General features: G+C 36.8%; 1 protein-coding gene across 5 annotated transcripts in view; it reads right to left on the reverse strand.

Annotated features, from left to right (window-relative positions):
• Positions 1–3,072: 3,072 nt before the first annotated feature.
• Positions 3,073–22,571, reverse strand: part of MAPK10 (mitogen-activated protein kinase 10) — a 340,034-nt gene continuing 320,535 nt past the window's right edge. For 4 of the 5 annotated variants that reach the window (XM_082463256.1, XM_082463254.1, XM_082463253.1 and 1 more), the window contains 3 exons: positions 17,290–17,353; positions 15,510–15,587; positions 3,073–3,965 (listed from right to left, as the gene is read on the reverse strand). In XM_082463256.1, coding sequence (XP_082319382.1) covers positions 3,823–3,965; positions 15,510–15,587; positions 17,290–17,353 — 285 coding nt within the window. In that variant the 3' untranslated portion in view covers positions 3,073–3,822. Of the gene's footprint in view, positions 3,971–15,509; positions 15,588–17,289; positions 17,354–22,571 lie in introns of all 5 variants that reach the window. The other variant, XM_082463257.1, reaches the window with a different exon arrangement.

Below are 22,571 nucleotides of genomic sequence, written 5' to 3' on the forward strand. Positions count from 1 at the left end.
AATTAAAACGCGTGTGGGATATTGTGAGTAGGGCGGGGGTGGGATTCCTCCTCAGACCCAAGGTGGGTGGGCTCAAAGATTCCTGGGGCAACTTGATGCCTTTCTCTGAGCTATAGAAGATAACTTTTTCAGCAAAGCTGATGATCGTGTTCTGTGCAGAACATAATGCTTTTAAGATTTAGATTGTCATATGTTAAGAGAATCAAATAGAAACAGACTTTGCAGAATTTAGATTTTGCAGTGACTATTTAAAATTTAAAAGTCTGTTTTGCTTATTGTTTTTTTTTTCCCCCTGGAATGTCATAAAAAGATTTATGTAATCTCACCTATTCTACTTATTCCACTTGTCAAGGCCTATTTTCGGATTTATCAGTCAGCTGCTATCAGTATCCACAGGTAATAATTTTCTGATAATGATAAAAGATTGAGAAAAAATTATCCAGCTACTTGGCCCTCAATTAAATAGTTTACTCCAATTGGAGGGAACTGACCAGACTCTGGTCCACCTGTGGGGTACATTCCCTCAAAGCTCAGTCATCAGATTCTTGAAGATGCAAGATTATTATCAGTTTTTATTCCACAAGAAGAAATTCGGTTGTAAGGCCAATGTATCTCTTTTTAACACATTGGCCCACAAAATACATATAAAAAAAATCAAACTGGTAGTGGTGGTTTTGCCAAGATCTCCCAACAATCTAGTTCCTCCTGCACATAGGCATACAGCTATCCCTCCTACAAAATACTATGAAACATTTCTTTAAGGATCACTGTGAAACTACTTGCCCTATAGGAAGTGACAGGTTAGGCCTCTCAGAGTGCCAACTTCACATTCCGAAAGGAACCCCCCAACTACAGGCAGGACCTTCACGTTTTCCAAGAATATAGACCAGATGACTTGACACTTCCCTGCCTGAAAAGCAAGAGAGTCCTTTGGAAGTAACAGGTGACTATACAGGAAACATTTGTTTTTTTAAGAAAAGAAGACTCAATGCAGAACATAGTATATTCTGTGAATTTGGTAATAACATAATCACCTCCTGAAGATACTATAATAAAAAGGACCCAAGATTGTGAAGGACCGGCGGGCTTTTGAAATGATTATTCTCTTTGTTGGCCCATCACCTGTCTTGCTTTGACAACCTAGGAAAATTAATTCTATAAGCAGTCAAGAAGCTAACCCTTAGCTCAATTTGTACATGATATTTCACTATGAAGGATTTGTTTCATTTTTTCTTGTCCATAGGGAGTTCTGGCGAAAGGTAATCAGCCCCCAAGAGCCATACAACAGGAGAGGTCAGACTAGCAGAGTTTAGGGAAGGTGGCAATAGCAGGGGAGGGGCATTAGCTAGTTCTTGCCTGGTTTCATCTGACTGAAAAAAAAAAATTCACTTCCGCAGACATGAGAGAGAGTCTAACTGTCAAACAGTTCTAAGATGCTGGCTGGAGATTTTCTTCTGTCTTCTGATGTCATTTTGTGGCTGATGAAATTTCCCTTGTGACTCTCTTTCAACAGCTGCCTGCTCTCTGCACTCAATCCTGTGTGTTTAAAGAGCCGGGAGTGGAAAGGCCACAGGTATAGCAAGAGAAGAGCATGGAGAAAGAAGATAAGCAAAGAAAAAGGAATACAGAGAAGAGAAGCTTTAAAAAGGGGGGAAGGGGTTGGGGGGAGTGTGACAGAAAGAAAAGTGAGAAAGCGCATGTGATTGTGGAAGCATTTTTAAAATCAGGTTGTCTGCAATATTAACCAAAAACTCTGGCAGCAAGATAGAGAAACTGGGCCCCTGCTATTCCAGGAGACAAGCGGCACAGTCTAACTTTTCTTCTCTCCATTTGAAACAAATGACCTCTTGCCATGAATCCTACTGTGTGAAGCAATACTATAAATGGCAGCATCGCTCCCACGGCGATGGTCAGTGTTGACTCTATTGCTTGAAAAGAGACACAGCTTTCCTATTGTTGTGTTTAAGGCAGTTTTCAGAGCACTGGCATTCTTGTCTGCTCTGTTTTCAAAGGGATTCCATTTGCCAGTCATCTCACACATATCAACCACCCATCCCATGCGTTTCACTTCTTCTTCAGGTGAAATACCACCGTGTTGGTGAGCACCAAAATGGTCAGAGTGCAAAGAGCTGTGATGAATACTTCACCAAAGTGAATAAGAAGAGAAGCCTCGACCTGGTCCCTATTATTGCTGAGAAGTCACCCTGGTATCGCCTTGTATAGAACCAGGATGTTTCACAGTGCCTCCTTAAGTGCCCAGGAAAGCACTTTCATTTAATTTGAGCTAAATTCAGGAGATTTTGCTAAACATTGACATAAATGCTTCATGGCTTTTAAGACACTCTATTGCTAAAGCTATTTAGCAGCAGTAACTTATGGGCAGAGTTATTGCCGTCACGTCACCTGCGGTACAAAACTCAGATGATCAGCCCTTCTTGGATTGTTGAAATTTATGAAATAAACAAATAAACATGAAACATCAGCCATATTAAGGAGTCGCGGAAACCCCTGAGGAATGTCTGTGGAAATGTTTTCAAAGGCTAACCTGAGGATCATCCTGGGCTTTGGGTATTTTTTAAGTAATTTCTTTTTTTAATTCTAGAAGAGGGCAGTAATATTTCTTCTCTAAATAAGACCTTGGCAAGGTATAAACCTGGAAAGTAGCACACTCATGGAAAACACCACCTACAATCTGAAAATAGCCTAGATAGGCTCATTTTCTGTGAGGGATACCGTATGGAAGCGATTCCACTCTGTTTCAGGGAGGGGTTCTTACCATCAGATATGCACACACTAACCCTGCCTCTTCACCTGACAGTTGTGACACATGATTTGTAAACAGCAAACGGGGGTCTCCTTTCTAAAATATGAATGTCGGTGTCTCCTAGTATCTGGCTAATAATCTCCTTCATGCCTTCCTCTGCACGGCCCCACCACTCTCTATCAGAGAAAAGACCCTCAGCCTTTATTCCTGCCTTCCTTCTAAAGGTCAAAAAACATTTAGCACCTGGAAACTGTTACCCCCTCCCACCCCACACTGTACATAAGCATCACATATGTTCTTTCTAGAAATTGGTATACAGGTGCCATTTAATCAGTTCAAATTTGGAAGCTACATCTTCAAGGGTCCAAGAGAGCTCACTCCCCCCATCTTCCCCCCTTTACATGTTTTCTTGTAAGACATACAGCTTAATCAATTAACAAACTAAATAGCTTATATACTGGCAATATATTACAGATGGGTTTATGTCAGAGTAATAGATCACATGAAATGGACCATGTGGTACCCCAGTGCGTGATGTCTTGGTAGAGCCCTGAGGACACTGACAGTAGCATCTCTAAGTAAGTATGCTGTATGAATACAGACACATGCGGATCTGTATCTACATCCATCTGACTAGGCCAAAAGGAGCAGGTAGATGCAAGATAGAGACACACACATGCTGGATGGGGCCACTGCACACCTTGTCATGCCATTTGAAAGGGCAGTTACAGGTCGCTGGTTCTGCAGCCATTAAAATTACACTTTATGGAAAAGGCTTCTCTAATTGTGTTTGATTTGCTTTCTGTAGTAAGCATTGTTAGAAGAAGACCAAAGCAAGAGCAACTAGAAGTTAAATATACATTTGGCTTAGCTGCAATACAGAACTCTGGAGAAGAAGCAGGCTGAAAGATTTGTTTCAATTTTAGGCTCGGACTCTCTCCCTTGCTGTTTTCTTGTCGTTGCGTGTCTGTGTTTGTGTGTGTGCGTGAGTGTCTGCGTGTGTGTGTTCCATCACATCATCTCCTGAAGAACGCTGGGTTTCGCAGGCAGGCGGCTAGTCACCTGCAACAACCCAGGGGTCCTGCCGAGGCTTCCAGGCTGCTGTCAGTGTCAGATGCCAGGGTCTGGTCGGTGGACATGGAGGAGATATCGTTGACAGACGAGGATGGAGGGAGACTCTCACTGCTGTTCACTGCTGCACCTGTGCTAAGAAAATGAAGACCAACATGACTAAACCTGGAACTGGACTCAGCTGAATGTCACTCAGGTTGCAGGCACGGGCAAATATGATAGGGGATGTCTGGCCCCTCACTCATTCGACAAACTTTCATAGAACAACAAATACAGAGCACTGTATTAGATGGTGAAAATCAAGATAACAACACAGCATCCCTGGTCACAAGTAATTCACAGGCTAATGCAGTAATTGTCAAATCTCACTCTACCTTAGAAATCACCTGTAATGCTCTTAAAGGAAAACAAAAAATAAAAAAACACCACTAGAAACCCCAATCACCCCTTGTACCTCCAATATTGTAATACAGTTGGCCTTGGGTGAAGTCAAGGCATTTGCATGTTTTAAAAGCTCCCCAGAGACTGTGGTGTCAAGGGCTGAAGACCACTGTTCTATGGAGAAGGCAAATGAGCAAAACCCTTTAATGTAATCATCTGAGCCTGGATGCTTTCAAATTCAGTGAGCTATTAAAACAAACACACATAAGATGCCTACCCCAGAAGTATGGGCTGAGGGGAAGCCCAGAAATAAGAATTACTTGGAGGCTACAGCTCTAGAGAAATGAACGTATATTAAGTAAATATTATTACATAGTCATTAATTTGACATCAAACTTAAAAGTCCATATAGAAAAGCCAACTAGGACTGTGGATGAAAGTTACCATAGACCAAAAAACGAATAGAAGCCAGAGCACACCTCTTGATTGTGTGTTTACTTTCCAGCAGGCTTGCTTACCTGGGAATCTCCAAATAAGAACTCTGAATTACTAACTTAGATTAATTTGCAAAAATTTAAAAATTTATCTGCTATGTGGGAATATAAAGATTTTGAAACTCTGTGAAGAAACTTGCTCATGGTAATCAGGCAGTAAATACCTGCTGAGCTACAACAGCTTTGAGAACCACAAAGGAAAGATGAGCCAGTGGCATTGTAAAATCAAATTAAACCACAGCACCCTGGAAAGAGTCCAATCACTTTTTCTCTTTATTCTCAAGCAATATGGGTGCTAAAATGTATGTTTTGTGAAATAGTTCACTATTAAAAATATCTAAAGTATAAGTATCTTAAATAAGAGATGAGGAATTCTCACTACATTGTATTTTATTTGAGCAAATATAGTGTGTAAGATATATTTGGTGAAAATCATAAATCCCAAATAAGATAGTGTTACCAGATAGCTCTAATAATTCAGAAAAATAATCTAATGACGTGGAGAGGTTAACACAATCTCTTAGTTCCTGGCGTAGACATTTCTTTCCTGCGGAAAAAATGTGATTAAAATGTGACAGTCGGACTTCCCTGGTGGCACAGTGGTTGAGAATCTGCCTGCCAATGCAGGGGACACGGGTTCGAGCCCTGATCCAGGAAGATCCCACATGCACGGAGCAACTGAGCCCGTGAGCCACAACTACTCAGCCTTCGCTCCAGAGCCCATGAGCCACAACTACTGAGCCCGCATGCCACGACTACTGAAACCCATGCGCCTAGAGCCCATGCTCCACAACAAGAGAAGGCATCGCAATGAGAAGCCCGCGCACCGCAACGAAGAGTAGCCCCCGCTTGCCGCAACTACAGAAAGCCCACGTGCAGCAACAGAGACCCAATACAGCCATAAATAAATAAATAAATAAATAAGAAACAAATATTTTTTTTTAAATGTGACAGTATCTGGAGAGGATGCACACACATAAACTAAAACAGATTATATGTACCCTATATGCTTTTAAATTTTTTGTTTGTTGATTATAAATATATTTATGTAAATTATGAGAAATATAAAAAATACAGGAAAAAAGATAACAATATGCACTCATCCTCAAATTAATGATAAGAATGGTTAAACTTCTGGTATATTTCTTTCTAGTCTTTTTGCTAGGAAGTTTCTTTAACTGTAATCATTTAATGTATATCCATTTGTATCCTGTATTTTCATATACAAAAGGCTTATGCATTTTTCATGTTCTTTAAACTCTTAAAAGTATCTGTACTTCCTAATCTTAAGTGTCTCTAGATTTTTAAATCTGTCTTGTTAACATCTTCCTGTAAATAATTTTACTCTCATTACCAGAAAAATATATAATGTGAAGTTATCTGGTTTCAATTTATTCCAACTTTACTTAATTATATCCTTTACAGTTATGATGCAGAGCTAGTTCATTTCCTCTCATGACATATACTAGTAGATTTCCTATGCCAGCAGACAACCCTTGATTACATAGCCCAAATACCCAGCTCTGCTTTTCCTCTTGATTCTAGATTAAATTATACCAACATCCTCATGTTCTTTCATCAGCTTTGGCCTGTAATAATTGAGCATCACTGTGATGGGCTTCTCAGAATCATATTCAATTTTTCCACATCATTACTAAAGGGTAGCAATTAAAACGAGATACAGAATTCTAATAAAGGCTTGATCAATTGTGGGCCAACAGAGTGAGATTACTGTCCATTTATCTCCTAGACGATATATCCCTATACTACAGATGGCTTTCAAATCACAGTACTAGAGTTTAGATTTAGTTTTGACTTGAAATATAAAATATTGCCCATGTAACTTTTTTTAACAGCTTCTTTGAGACAAAATTCACAAATCTAATTTGTACAATTCAATGTTTTTTTAGGATATTCTCAAAGTTGTACAACCATCACAAGAATCAATTTTGTAGTGTTTTCATCACCCCAAAAGGAAACCCTATACTCTGTTTCTTACCAACCTGAGGCAATGACTAACTTACTTTCTGTCTCTATAAAATTGTCTATTCTGGACATATCAGTTAAATGGAATCATACAATATGTGATCTTTTGTGACTGGTTTCTTTCACACAGCATAATATTTTCAAGGTTTATTTAAATCACTACTTCATTCCTTTTTATGGCTGAATAACATTCCACTGTATGAATACATCACTTTTGTTTATCTATTTATTAGTCGCTGGTCATTTAATGGACATTTAGGTTGTTTCTACTTTTTTGGCTATTATGAATAATGTTGTTATGAGCATTAATGTACAAGGTTTTATTTCTCTTGGGTAAATACTTAAGAGGAGAATTGCTGGGTCATAGAATAACTCTATGTTTAATATTTGAGGAACAGCCAAATTGTTTTTCAAAGTGGCTGCATCAGTTTACATTCCTATCAGCAGTGTATGAGGGCTTCAATTTCCCCCTATCCTCTCCAACACTTATTATCTATCTTTTTGATGATAGCCATCCTAATGTGTGTGAAATGGTATCTCATTGTGATTTATTTGCATTTTCCTGATGGCTAATTATGTTGAGCATCTTTTCATGTGCTTGTTAAACATTTGTATATCTTCTTTGGAGAAATATCTGTTCAGATACTTTGGCCATTTTTTAAATTGTGTTATGTTCTTTTTATTAGTGGATTGTAAGAGTTCTTTATATATTATGGATACAAGTCCCTTATCATGTAAGACTTGCTGATGTTTTTCTCCTATTCTATGGATTGTCTTTTCACTTTCTTGATGGTGTCTTTTGAAGCACATTTTTTAAATATTAAGTTGGATTTAATTATTTTTTTTCATTTGTGCTTTTAGTGTCATATCTAAGAAACCATTTCCTAACCAAAGATCATGAAGATTTACTCCTATGTTTTATAATTTTACCCCTTACATTTAAGTCTATGATCCATTTTGTGTTTCATTTTTGCATATGATGAGGTAGAGATTCACCTTCATTCTTTTGCATGTGGAGATCTAGTTATCCCAGCTCCAATTACTGAAAAGACTATTTTTGCCCATGGAATTGTCTTGAAATCCTTGTTAAAAATCAATTGATCATAAATATAAGGCTTTATTTCTGCACCCTCAATTTCATTTCAATGATCTATATGTGTATATTCATGCAAATACCACACTGTCTTGACTATTACAGGTTTATGGTAAGTTTTGAAATAAGGAAGTGTGAATCCTCCAACTGTGTTCTTTTTCAAGATTGTTTTAGCTATTCTGTGTCCCTTGGCTTAATGCAAACCAAAAAGTATTTTAAAGTATCTCAACCAAATCGACCTGGTATTCTTTTGAGATAAGCTTTTTCTCCTTTCCTGGTTGAAACTGATTATGTGGACATGTTCCAATGGTCACAGTTAAAGCTGAGTACTGATTCAAGCAGGGTGAGATAAGACTTAGCTGATATTAGGCTCCCTTATAAGATTGATGTTTACAAATAAACACAAACTTACAACAATGGCAGCTTGAGAAATTATACAAAAAATATTGAAGAAATTTCCCCAGTAAAACACAAATTTTTATCTATAAATAATTCTGAATGAAGGTAACAAAAGTCAGGGCAGCTTTTAATAAATTCTTCATATATAGGAAATCACATTCCTACTGTACCTATTTTATAATCAGCATATTTTCAAAGTACTTACCATTCTAAGTGTTATGCCATATGGGTCAGCCTGTTATATATAGTTTTGTCACATGATTACTTCATGTTTATGTTTCCCTTGCTTCTTTTGATTTCTTTCATTATATTTCTTAATTTCTCCTATCTTCCTCTATCCCAACTCTTGAGCAACTCTTGAGAATAAGAACTCAGTTTAACAAAATGCTGAGTATCTTTTGTGTGTACTCTTCTAGAGAGGTTCTGTGAGGGAAAGCAAATTTCTCCCTGCTATGAAATGGATGAAACTGCTGACCTAGTTTTGGCTAAGGGAAATCACTTTGTTGTAGTTGTCTTTCTTCTCCTTTTGTTCATCAGCTGGCTTTCTGTAATTTCTATCTTCTATGTTGGAATGGTCCTGCCATCTATTTTATCAAAGTTGAATGCAAATTATAGCTGGTATTCAGTTACTCAAAGTTCAGAATCTTTATCGGCTGTATTTCTAGGGTTCCATAGATTATTGTTCCTGATTTCTTATAGCACAAATGCATTAAAAGAGGTTCTCTCTTCTAATGCTTCCTCTATAAAATCCCCATTTCATTCCCATGAGAAGGGTTGTATGAGAAGCCGTTCCTCTTTATACAGTGCTATGGTGGGAGAATCATGTGTATTATCTAGTGGTGTGCTGGAGTGGCTTTTGAGAGTCAGTTATTAGCATTTCTTTCCAACTCTGCCCTCATTGATGTCACATCAGTAGCTTGAAGTTGATCACAGTGAGAATATTTACAGCATAGAAATTAGTAAATGCTATAATCAGTCGTTTTTTTTAAAAAAAGAGATGGTTGTTAAAAATTGTCCCCCACTATAATATAAAAAAACTTTTACTTCTGTATTACTTTTTCTATTGCACCATAATATATGCCTTCTCGACTGTAGCCACCTCTGGCTTTACTGGATGATCCTCTCAAGTCTGTTTTTTTTGTGTAGGCAATAAATAAACGTTTAAACCATAAAACCAAACACAAATAATAGAAAGATCCAGACATAGATTTTGGTTTCAAGTTATTAATTTACTGCCAAACAGCTTGTGACAATCTCTTAAATAGAACTGAACTGAATTGAACTTAATTATAATGTCCACTTGCCCAGGATATACTAGCAATGTGATAAATATCCCTTCTTCCTATACTGTTTTCAGAGAAACCAGTAAAGATACACATTTTTTAAAATGTTTTATCATCAGTAAAGTATGACAAATTTTTGTCAATAAAAATGTCATTAAAATTAACTGAAAATACTAACAGAGTTGCAAACAAAAAATACTAGCTACTTTCAACTTTACCTGAAAAAAATTAGGTTTTATGGAAAGAAGTAACTTACAATAACAAAATTTATCAGCTAGAAGTTATCTAGCCAAAGGTATTCATTATTTCAGGGGAAAAGGTTGTTCTGCTTCTTAAAGGAAATTATTTTCCTGACCTATCCAAACATTAAAAAAAAGTAGACACAAAGAATTAGAACTACTAGAATTAAAGAAAAAACACTGAGATATATTCCTTCTCTGTCTTCATGATCTTCAGCTTCAATTTGTTTGGGGCTGAGGTTTTTAAGTAAAAAAAATGTTGGACTAGATCTGTGACTAATTGGGAGGGACACACTCCCATGGGGTGCAGAATATGGAGGGGGAGGGGCTATATGTTAAAATCACCTGAAGAGCTTTATCTTCCATGTAGAGTTTCTAAAAAATCTCTACCCATCCTGATGTTAAGCATCCCTATCTTGGCGAGTCATTGTTACTTGTGGGAGGTTTACTTCTCAGGCACAATGAGGTGGTGAACAGACTGAGAGTTAGATGACCTCCTAGTCTGTTCTAGCTCTAACATTCTATAACAAATACTTTTAGATGAAAATTTATTTATATTCACGGACTGCTATTCCCTCAGCAATCTTTACAAATCAATTCAGAAAGCAAGCAGCCATGCTATTCTTGAAAATAAATCACTGTTCAAGTGAAATCAGATAGCAGAAGGGAGTACAATTATTTATTTAGAAATGTATCTGAGGTTTAGATTTATTTCTTATTGATACACAATTCCATCAATAAATTTCAAACCTATGAATTATTAGGCAAATGCACATTTAACTTCCTATTTATATTTTAAAAGCATCACTAAAACATGAGTTTTGGTATTAGAACAATTTTGTCACTGAGAAACTGCATTAACTTATTCCCTTGCTGCGGGGCTCCCAGCATTGCTGTGACTGAATATTAAGGGAGTCTATGTTGTAATATTACTTAATCCTAGCTATTTACAAAATAAAATGTGATATGCAACATTAATGAGAAAAGGTGAATATAATGAAGAATGCAAAAAAAGCTGACTTTTCAAAAGTTTTCTTGGTAATTGCTTTTTCTTTCCAGCATAGGTTACTGCATATATATATATACCATGCACACACACACACACACACACACACACACAGACGCACAGCAGTGTTCCAATAAAAATTTAACAATTGGCTCTCCAGGGGGGAGGAATGCCTTGATTTGTAGAGTCGGCCAATTTCTATGTCTTAAATCCTGCGTGGTAGATTTCAAGCTACAATATGAGGTCAAAAAACTCATAGTTGGATGTATACAAGTGGCTCTCATGAGCTGGAAGAGTCAACTCTAGCACATGGCTATTCTATGTCTCCACATTATGCACACAAATACAGCAGACACAAATATGTCATATAATATATATTATACATATGATTTCTCAAAATTAAGCCAGGAATATTTTCCTTTAAAATCATGTAGTGAAAGACTGAATCCACAATCATTTTAACTATAAATTGTTTAAGCCAGTCAACTATAGTTTAGAGCATGCATAGAAGGTAGATAATTTAGTATTGTTACAGGTAGTTGGAATGGTTAAAAAATAGTTTGGGCTTCTCACATGCACATAGAGCCTACGTGGCATATTTTATAATTAATCATTAACATATTAAACTAAACAGGCGTGCAAAAGAAATTCAGGAATATGCATTTCTAAAAATGAATAAATCAAACAACCACCTGAAAGCAGCAAACCTTTATCTGAAGCATGAGCAAATGCCAAAAGCAACAATTTATGTACTGATACTTGGTTCGTTTATCTTCATGGTGATTAATACGGTGAATAAATATTTACTGGCATAAGAACATACTGAATCGCATACTGTATTAAAGTTATAATCCTCTCCTGAATTCTGTCTTTGGAATAGCACCAAGAAACATGTTGAGGGAGGACCTGAGCAGCAATTTTCAAATATTTATCAAGCTAATATTATGTGCAAGGCACAACACTCAGGCACTGCATGATATGCAAAGGTGAATACATACCATCTTTCTTTTCAGTGAATTTCAATCAATAAGGGTAATAAGACTATGTTTAAAATACAGGTACTAGTAGGACCCATATGAAGAAAAGATCCTATTCTTTGGGAAGATATGAAAAGTCTTTTGGAACAGATATAAAAAATATTTTGGAACAAGGTGGTATTCAGTAAGAGAATACTTATGAATGGGCAGCATTCCAAAAGGTGGGGATCCAGTCAAGTAAGACAATGGTAATACAGGAGCCTAGAATGGGTGTAGTATGAAAGGTGGAAAAACGTGGATTACAGAGGGCTATCCATGTCACGGAGAGGTTACTAGGCTTAAATTATAAGTGATGCAAAGCCATTGGAGGCACTGATCAGTGGAATTATTGCTCAAACCTATAGTTTTGAAAGATCAACTTAGGTAGAGACTGAAGTCTGGAAAATTATTTCAGGAAAACTTCAATCATAATGATGTTAAAGGAAAGGCATGGTAATTAGATGTAAGACATCCAGCAAACAAAATTTTTAGTATGTAGAAAATGACTCAGTCATAAGGTGAGTATGGAGTAAAAGATCAATCAGGGGTTTCAGGCTGGGAGGCTAAGAAAATAGAGCTGCCATTAATAGAAATGGGAAAGTTGAGAAAAAAATTTACTGCTGAGTGGGTGAATCTAAATAGAGAGAATGTGTTTGATTTTAAACAAATTGAATCTGAATTGGCAGCAATCTCATGCATTCTGGCCAATATTTTAATTTCTCTATGACTAGTTATATTCATCATTAAGTATTGTAGTGGAATGCATTTATTTTCCAGTCATTCCAGAAATAACAAACTGCTCTGTAACCTAATCTTCGGCCTTATTAACCTTAAATGTATTTCTTGCAAACTTAAAAAGGATTTACTCGGTCAGGACTCAGGTTCATCTATTCAGAGCATGTAGAAATTATTTATGTCAATAGCCTTAGACACTGTTCAGGAAAATTATCCAACACTTGGGATTAGTGCAAAAAATGAGCATGTAACTTTTTAATATCATACTTGAGCATTTTTTAACAAGCCCTCCTAAGGGTCATCTAACTGTTTTGTGGAACATAACTTTTTGGACTTAATATTCTCAATTGATTAGGGTCCAGATGTTTTACAACACTGTAAACTCGTAGAAAGCTGATAAAGTGAAACTCTGTTTTGTTTTTTTTTTTTTCTGCCTGGTAGAAAAGATAACTACAAAGATAGGTTTGGTTGCCCTGTAGGACATTTACAAGTTTTGATTTAATTTAGTAATCTTATTTCAGTGTTCTTTTTTCCACAGACTATGTAAATCCTAATTTCTCATATCTTCATGGAACTGTTATTCTGCCATTACCCTCATTAATGAGTTAAAAGAAACTTCTTCATGCAATCACTTTATTTTTGCATAAGAATTATGGTTTTAATGATTAAAGAATTAGGTCTTAATAACATACAAACTTTGTTCCTTTACCAAATACTTAAATCTTTCTTCATATGGCAGACCATTCATGAATTAATGATTAATTGATCTCACTTGTACCATTTCTAATCCCATTTTTCCCACTCTGAGCTGTACAGTTTGCATAAAATGAATCATGGGAATAAGAAGACTTTTGTAGAAGTGTTGTAAAAGTATTGAAAAGAGAATTATGAATTTTTATGTCATCACAGATTAGTTGCTGTGGAGACCTGGTTGGGGCCAAGGGGAAAGTGGAGGAGGAAACGAGCAGAAGACGGGGTGTTCTGGAGTGGGTGGCATGATTCTGAGATTTTGAGAAAAGGAAAAGAGATGATTTAATGATAATTTGAAATAAAGATGACACTCTGCTAAACTTGTCCAGTCTCAACCTGAGATGCTAGGTCACCCTTCACTGGATCCTGGTATTTCGTCTTCTTAATGATTGTAAGAAAATATGTTTTGGCCATTATGGGAATTCTTAAGGTAAGGAGTCTTTCTGCCTTAGCAGGTGGTATCTTGAGGCTGTAGGATTCAGGCTTTGGGTTCTTTAATCAGCAGCAGATGGAACATGCAGGTAAGTTAGAAGCAGCTTCTACAGACCTGTATCAATATGGATGCTAGGCTGAATAAATAGGGTGGGTAGATTACCAATCCCAATGATTCCCTTAACCCTCTTTGAGGAAAGGGAAGACGAGATAGAATTGGACATTTCCTCAAATCTAGAGGTGAGAAACGCAGGTCATACAAGAATTGCATCTGTCTGGGCATCATAGTGGCTGTGGGTACAAACTAAAGAGCAGTTATCAGTGTGAAGAATTGATTAATTCATCCTACCTGTTTCCTGAAGCAAGTTAAAGTGCATGGGAACCTCCATACCACTATGGAGAAGACTATGGAAGTTCCCTAAAAAACTAAATATGGAACAACCATATGACCCAGCAATCCCACTCCTGGGCATATACCCTGAGAAAACCATAATTCAAAAAGGCGCATGCACCCCAATGTTCATTGCAGCACTAGTCATAATAGCCAGGACAGGGAAGCAAGCTAAATGCCCATTGACAGATGAATGGATAAAGAAGATGTAGTACATATATACAATGGAATATTACTCAGCCATAAAAAGGAACAAAATAATGCCATCTGCAGCAACATGAACCTAGAGATTGTCATACTGAGTGAAGTAAGTCAGGCAGAGAAAGACAAATATCACATGATATCACTTATATGTGGAATCTAAAAAAAAAAAATGGTGCAAATGAACTTATTTACAAAACAGAAATAGAGTCACAAATGTAGAAACAAACTTACGGTTACCAGGAGGGAAAGGGAGGGGAGGGATAAATTGGGAGATTGGGATTGATATATACACACTACTGTATATAAAATGGATAACTAACAAGGACCTACTGTATAGCACAGGGAACTCTACTCAAACCTCTATAATAACCAATATGGGAAAAGAATCTAAAAAAGGGTGGATATATGTATGTGTATAACTGATTCACTTTGCTATACACCTGAAACTAACACAACATTGTAAATCAACTCTACTCCAATAAAAAGTATAAAAAAATAAATAAAGATGGAAATGAAAAAATAAAGTGCATGGGAAAAAATTATGCATCAAAGGTAGGACACCAGTTATACTTTCCTCTAAACTAATAATTTGCAGCCTACATTCCTGCCAGCATGATCTGAGTGTTGTTTAAATCTAAAGATATTCTCTTTCTATTCAAAGCATAAGTCTTAGGAAAAATATATTAACATTAATAAGTGTAAGTAAATTACCTCAAATAATTCTAAAGCACATTAGTAAGATCAGTAAAATATGTATATGTACAAATGTGTGTTAGATTCTGTAGATTGCAAACTGAAAGATTTTCTATGCTGACTTTAATTGGATCCCATCTTGGTTAAGGCTTCAACTATGGTTACATCAACTTTGGGACGAATGCAAACAGAGTGAATGAAGGAAAAGGTTTTGGCTGGAGGGATTCCTGAACTCGGCATTGACTCGGTGGTCAAGATGGCATTATGGCTCTGAATTTTGATGAGATGCAGTTACCCTTTAACCAGCCCATGCTAACATTTCTTTAAGATTCCTTATTATCTTAAAATAAGTTCTGAAAGAACTCTTGTGCTAGGTCATTACAATCAGAATAATCAGAATGAATGCCACACTAAACACCAAAAGGAATAAAACTAAAATCATTAGAGGGAAAAACAGTCATGTGATATTAGTTCATGTGCTCTATTGGCAATGTTATTGACCGCAATCTCTCCTTAAGGCCAAGAAAAATACACGAGTATTGGTTTATTGGTTATTCACTGAGAGTGAGTACCTGAAGGAGAAGGCTGTCCTTTCACAACGCCATTCTTAGTCTTTTCTTCTGAACTCATGACTTCCTTGTAAATAAGTTCTGTAAGAAACAGTTATCAGTGTTATAAAAATCAATTTTTTCCTTAACCCAAAGAGAAGATTCATTAGTTAATGACAAGTAATAACATTTTGATGGGGCTGAGTAAATTATAAACCAAGTGGAATTTCTTTACTCTTCTATTTCTACATTTTCTTGCAATAACACAGAGCCTGGCAAAAGTAGGTGCTCAATAAAGCATTTGACCAAGAAAATGTATGAAGAGTACACGTTACTTGTTTTCTGAACTCTTTGGGAGATTTCTGATGCATTCTAATTTTATCTCTTATGGATTTTAATGGCTCAGTTTTGAACCTCCATTTTTCTTTTATGTTCACTTCCTAAGAGATATACATATTCTTCTTGTGGCTTTAAATTGTTACTTTCTATCAGTTTTCCAACTCTTATTCATCTTTTTGCTACATTCAAATCTTGGATTTGCAAAACTAAACTTGCATAAAATCCAACATTAAAAAATTATTATATTTATTCCCAAACTTGCATCCATTTCTGGCTTTTTCATTACTAGAATTAAAAATATGTATATCTTCATTACTTTTTACTTTATAGCTTTTAGCTACAAATTATTCTGTGCCATTCATTCGTGCTTTGCAATGGCTTACAATTTATATAATCATCATCCTTTACACGTATTTCTTCAGTTTTTCAGAATTTAGTCTATGTCCATCCTCCTCAAGTGATATTTATACCCTATCACTTACCTAATCTTGAACCCCTGAGTGCTTTCTGGTCCTTATTTAGATCAAATCAAGTATTTTTCTGTCTATCATTCTCATCTTTTTTTTTAACTTGATCTACTGTTTACATGTGCTTATTTTTCCATACTTTCCAACATGACCTCTTGAACAGGAGATTCTCTTTACTAACTTTATAACACTTTTTGCTCATTCTTACCCTTTGGTTTCCTCTTATATCTTCATTCTGGTATTTTCCTCAATTTTTTTTTCTTTTCCAAACTTATAATTATTAATTCTTTCAAGGTAGCGCAAATGTTTCTTCCCTTCAGATCTCCCCTTTATGTTCCTCCTCATAATGACCTAATCATGTGTTATAATCTGCATTTGGCTTTATCATATTTATTCTACTCTGTGGTTATTTATGTTAGTGGAACAATTCTTCTCTACCTTGTCTTACCCTGAGTATGACCTTGATCATGCAGTATGTGTTTGAAAAAGTTTTCTTGAAAAAAAAGTTAATGTATTCATTCACTCTTTTCTTACTTTAAAGGAGAATAAGCCACTCAGATACATGAATTTTCATTTAAATTTTCAAGTCCTATAAATCAAGTGAATGAATTTATATATTCACTATCTTTTATTCTATGATGACTAAAACCATCTCAGGCATAATTTTATCCATTTTATGTGATAATTTTATGTACAAACATGGAATGTTTAATTCTGAAATTTTGAATTAAAGTTTGCCCTCCACCATGACAAATATTTTGACAATCAGTACTATTTTTTAAAAAGTGTCAGTAATTAAGTCCTTTCATTCTTGAGTAAATGCAATACTGTTATTAGTATGAAAAGGTAGATGAAGTTTTAGGAGCTTTGAAAATGGTCTAAGAGGATAGCACTTAGAAAATCATCTGTTACTAAATTGTTTTAAAAGGAAAAGCCTTAAAGATGTTTTCTGAGTTTCAATAAAGCAAAAGGTACACTTATTTAAACAGTAGGGTCACCTTTCCATTCTTCAATGGTGTGTTCTCTTTCATCCAGCTGTTTGTCGTATATCTGGGGTGGGGGCTGCAGAATAAAAACAGACAATAAACCTTCCGTAATAAACTAAAAATAACTAAACTCTTACAATGCACGGGAATATTTTGCTATTCATTGATTTTAGTGGTGATCAGAATCTCATATAAATTGTGGAGTAATTACAGTGGTACAGAAGTTAAAATTTCCCCACAAATTTATGAAGGATTCATTTATATGCCAAATAAGCCAGCAGAATCCAAATCCTGAGAGCTCACTTCCCAAAACCTTCTGATTCAGAACTCAAGTGTAAGCAATTAATATTCAGTCTTTAAAAAGCAAACAAGACACTTGATTACAAGGACCCAGAGGCTATTTCCTCCATTCACTAGCCTTATAATAGAACCCTACTAAAACTATCCCAGACTGATAAGATTTTGTTCCATTTTAGACCCCTGTGAAAAAGACTCTTTAATACCTCTCAACAGATCGTAGTACTAGTTCCCAGTGTAAAGAAATATTTAGATCTAATCAATTTTTTGTGTGTGTGAAGCATCATAAAACATCTTTATACATAGCTGTGTGCCCTATATTTAAATGGTTTAAGATATTTTCCCCCCTCAGGCAGAAGCATCTGCCAGTTGCCTAGAGAGATGTGTCACCTTGAACCCCTGAGTGGCCCCTGAGTTAACCCTCTCTAGGAGAAATGATGTGACAGGACCTTTAGTCTAACATTGAATCAGCATTTCTCTTGCTATGAGGAATTTGGACTTGGAAAAGGAGAAATTTTCACAAATCCAGGTGCCTTCCAGGAAGGAAGGTCTCAGATAGATTCCCTGACCTCTTCCTCCCAATGTTTGGACCTACGGAAATCTATCACGGTGACATAAAGTAGCTCCAACTCAGCTCAAGTAACACGGAAAGAAAAAAATCTCTTGGAAAAATAGAGGTGAGAGAGAAGGAGTTGAGGAGGTATATTGGCTAATAATGGCTTCAGGCCAAAGAAGAGCTGCAAAATGTCTGGTGTCATGAGACGGGGTCCCAGAATTCATGTTGTCCAACACTCCAAAAGCAGCCATTTTTTGTAAGAAACTAACAGTTACTCAATAAAGTGACTCAGGTCTATTAGGACAGCATCCCTCAGAAATGGCTGTCGTTGGGCTTCCCTGGTGGTGCAGTGGTTGAGAATCTGCCTGCTAATGCAGGGGACGCGGGTTCGAGCCCTGGTCTGGGAGGATCCCACATGCCGCGGAGCGGCTGGGCCCGTGAGCCACAACTACTGAGCCTGCGCGTCTGGAGCCTGTGCTCCGCAGCAAGAGAGGCCGCGATAGTGAGAGGCCCGCGCACCGCGATGAAGAGTGGCCCCCCACTTGCCGCAGCTGGAGAAAGCCCTCGCGCAGAAACGAAGACCCAACACAGCCAAAGATAAATAAATAAATAAATAAAGGAGGAAAAAAAAAAAAAAAAGAAATGGCTGTCGTAGGAACACTTCGGACAATATCTTCAGAGACAGCTTCTGACTTCTGTGGGAGGTTCTTTAGCCTGGGAGCAGCACCCTAATACCACAATGGTTCTTCTTTACTGCATGCAGAATCTCTGGTAGCCTGAATCATAACGGACATGAATACTCGTCCTAGCCCTAATATGCTGGGGCAGCCTCACATACTACGGAAGTAGTTGGACATGAAAATAAAAGACTTTGACATTCCTTTAAAACCTGTGATCGTTACTGGGACAGAAGGCTTTAAACCAGCTACTGGGATTCAGATGTGGCTGACTGAGTAGCCTTTACTGAAAGAGCTAAACAGAACAAGACCCCACCCCACCCCATGACACTAGTGAGGACACAGAAACACTGACTATATAAAGTTAAGGGCACTGGGATGATCGGGCACTGCCCCCGGGACCTGACTGAGGGAGGACCTTCTACCCCAAACTATAAAGAACTTCCCAATTATAGGAATATGATGATTTAATGAGTGAATGAGTAAAACGAAGTTATTTTTGAAAATCTGTGAAACTGTCATCTAAGTAAGCTAATGCAAAGCCAAACTCTGGTTATGTAAAGATGCTTCACCAAGTGGTAGGTTTTCTGCTTTGCCTCTTCCTGAGCTTGTATAAAGCTGTGGTGAGGTCCTCGTCTAAGTGGGCCTTGTCCAGGCCCCCCGCAGGCCAGTGTGCACAGTTCTCAGAGCTCACGCCCCACCCAGAGCTCTGTGCATTGTTGGCGCCTCTTCTAACAATAGACTCAGCTCAGGATCCTGTGCGGCTGACTTCTCCATGCAGTGGACTTTTCCATTCAAGTTTCAAAATTAAACATGGCTCAAGGGTATAGTTCCTGTCAAAGTTCGTAAATGTTATTTTCTCTTTGCAACAGAACTATTTGAGAGAGGTTTTCCTTGGAGCTTCAGCATACAGCTGTTGCTGATGTAGAAAGCACGAAGTAATAGACTCTAACCACAAGCTACAAAGAAAGAAAGCAAAGTACTGAGTCCAAGATTTCTCCTTTCAATAAACCAAGAGGACTGCTTTAAACACACTTGCATTATAGTTATGGTTGAAAGGGCTACATGTTCAGGGTTTGTTTGGGTTTTTTTTTTTTTTTAAGAGAGGATTCAATCACCTGCAGTGGAAGAGTACTTCACATAAAGATGTCTTCTACATAACAATATAAAATAGTAATTGACCAATAATCCAAAGAGAGTAATGTCGTATTCAAACACATATATATGTGTGCTCAGACAGCAATTGTCAGCATGCAGTGGTCTATAACACTCTCTGCCCCTCCCTGCTAAAGAGAAGCTAGTGGTCTACTGCTCTGTTGTTCCTTTTCCCCACTTTATTAAATAGGAAGGATTCTCTCTTTCTAGGTAACAGTCTAAATAAAAAAGAAATGAGGAGTGGTTATAATGAGAAGGGCCCCAGAGAGTATTTTAGGAGAGTTTAGTAGATTAGAACAATTTGAGATGTGAGAAAATTAAGAGTGAGAAGAAATTAAGGATAATTTATGGAGAGTTATTAGAGCTTATGATTTGCATGCTTTTGAATATTCTTCGAGACTGGAGATTCTCTTTCTACTATTTTGGAAGATTTGGGCTCTACTTCCCTGATTTAAATTCTTAGAGGAATTTATATGGATTGCATAAACAATAATAGATTAGATGTGCTTTATATTGATGGCACTGTATATACATATACTATTTGTTTCAATTAAATAAGATAAACACATGGCCAAATATGAGTCACTATGAGTTAGTAAATATTAGAATTAATTAATTAATTAATTAAATTCATTCGTTCAATTAAGGTTTGGGGCACCTAGTATATGCTAAGCTATATTAGAAATTGAGATTTCAAAACTGAATAATGTGACTGCTGACCTCAAGGAGCTCACAATTTAGTGGGGTAAGACTTATGCAAAACAGATAATTAACACACAACATGATAAATAAAAGAAATATGTAGGTGGTATATGGGAGCAGAGTGAAGAAACTGTAACGAAACTGTAGCAAAACATTTTTCTTTTTGGAGTAGGTGACACCTGTACTAGTTCAGTGAGCAAAAGATGTCTTGGATATTGACAAGATAAAAAGGGAGAGAGAAAAAGATGACTCTAGGCCACAGAAGCTAGAGAACAGAATGGTGGTGGTGGTAGTAGTCGTGGTGGTGGTGAGGTTGGTGGTGGTAGTGGTGGGAGGTGTGCTTCTCTGCTCCAGTGCACGCACATGCAAAGAGAACTGGAAGCAGTTCTGTTATTATGAAATATAACTTATGTGGTCAGAAGTGACAAGAGATAAGAGCTGTGAATAGAGAAGTAGATGGGTCAGGGAAAGGCTGGATCAAGGATGGATTGGTTACCATGATTGGAATGAAGACTTCTTCCTAATCGGGGAGAAACCACTGAAGAATGCAATAGAATGGTATGGCCAAATTTACAGCCGGATTGAAGAAAAACACAAACTGAATTCAGAGAGAAGAGTCAGGGAGCTGCTGGATAATCTAGAAAAAAATTAAAAGGTCTGACTGGGGTAGGGAAGGTAAAAATGGGTAGAAAATATGGATTCAAGAATAGTTAATAAATATTAATAAATAAAATTGGTAGAATTTTGTTTTTGATTGAATGTGCATGATGGGAAAGAAGAATGACTCCCAGATTTCTAAGCTGAATAGCTGGACAATGGCAATACTAGTGGAGCCAACTAAAAATATAGAATGGAAAAAGGGTAATGAGCCTAAGTGCTATGTTGGCAGAGATGTCTATTTGATAATCAAATATGTGATCTGATGTTCACAGGAATGCTGTTGGCTAGAGATGTATAGATTTGAGACTATCAGCAAGAGGTGTTTGCTGAAATCATGGCAGTGGATGAGGTCACCCATGGAGAGTATGCAGGTAGGAAGAGTATAGGGCCGAAGCGGACCCCTAACAGACACCAGAGTTTAAAGGTTGACCAGAGGAAGCTAAGTCAAAGAGGGAGGATGAGGGGGAGGAGAAAGGAACATTTACAGAAATCATGGAGAATGAGAATATTACAATGTTATAGAAGAGATCAGAGAGTTTCAAAAAGAGGAACTGGAAGTTTCTTGGAAATGAAACAAATAAAGCTTTTGGCTTTCAAGGCACCAGAAAGGCATGAGAGAAAACATGCTTCTGAAATCCACAAAGGTTTCCAAACCTCAGAATTGCCACCACACCCAGAAAGATCCAGGTCGGCTCTTGGTGGGGGACATCAATATGAGCTAGCACCTAAAACACTGGAACAATATAGAAGACATATCTTCAGTGCTAACATGGATATGGGATATGAATAAACAAATAAACAAAAAGGAACTGCAGAACAGATTGTGACACTGAAAAAAAAAAAAAGGTACTTATATGCTCTTAGATCTGCTCTCCCAACTATCTTTGAGGGCTTGATAAATGAAGAACACTCTTCTCCAATTAAGGGAGGCCACTTTTTTTTAGAGAAGATACTATATGCTAGGCTCTTTATATATACCCTTATAATCCTCAGGTCAGGAAACTAAGATTCAAAGAAATTTTTAAAAAATATCTTGAAGTCACATAGCTAATTAATGATAGAAATTTGACTAAAAGTTTAATTGAATTTAAAGAATAATTCAGAGCAAATAGTAATTGAGTTGAATCTAAAGTAAGGGATAATGAAACAGTATCTAAACAATATTTAAATCAAAATCTTTATAAAACAAGAAATAGAAAAATAAGCAAATAGGGTGACTGTATGTCTAAATTTGCCCAAAACAGTCC

The sequence above is a fragment of the Balaenoptera physalus genome, assembly GCF_965194825.1.
Source record: "Balaenoptera physalus genome assembly, chromosome: 5".
In the NCBI taxonomy this organism is placed as follows: domain Eukaryota; kingdom Metazoa; phylum Chordata; class Mammalia; order Artiodactyla; family Balaenopteridae; genus Balaenoptera; species Balaenoptera physalus.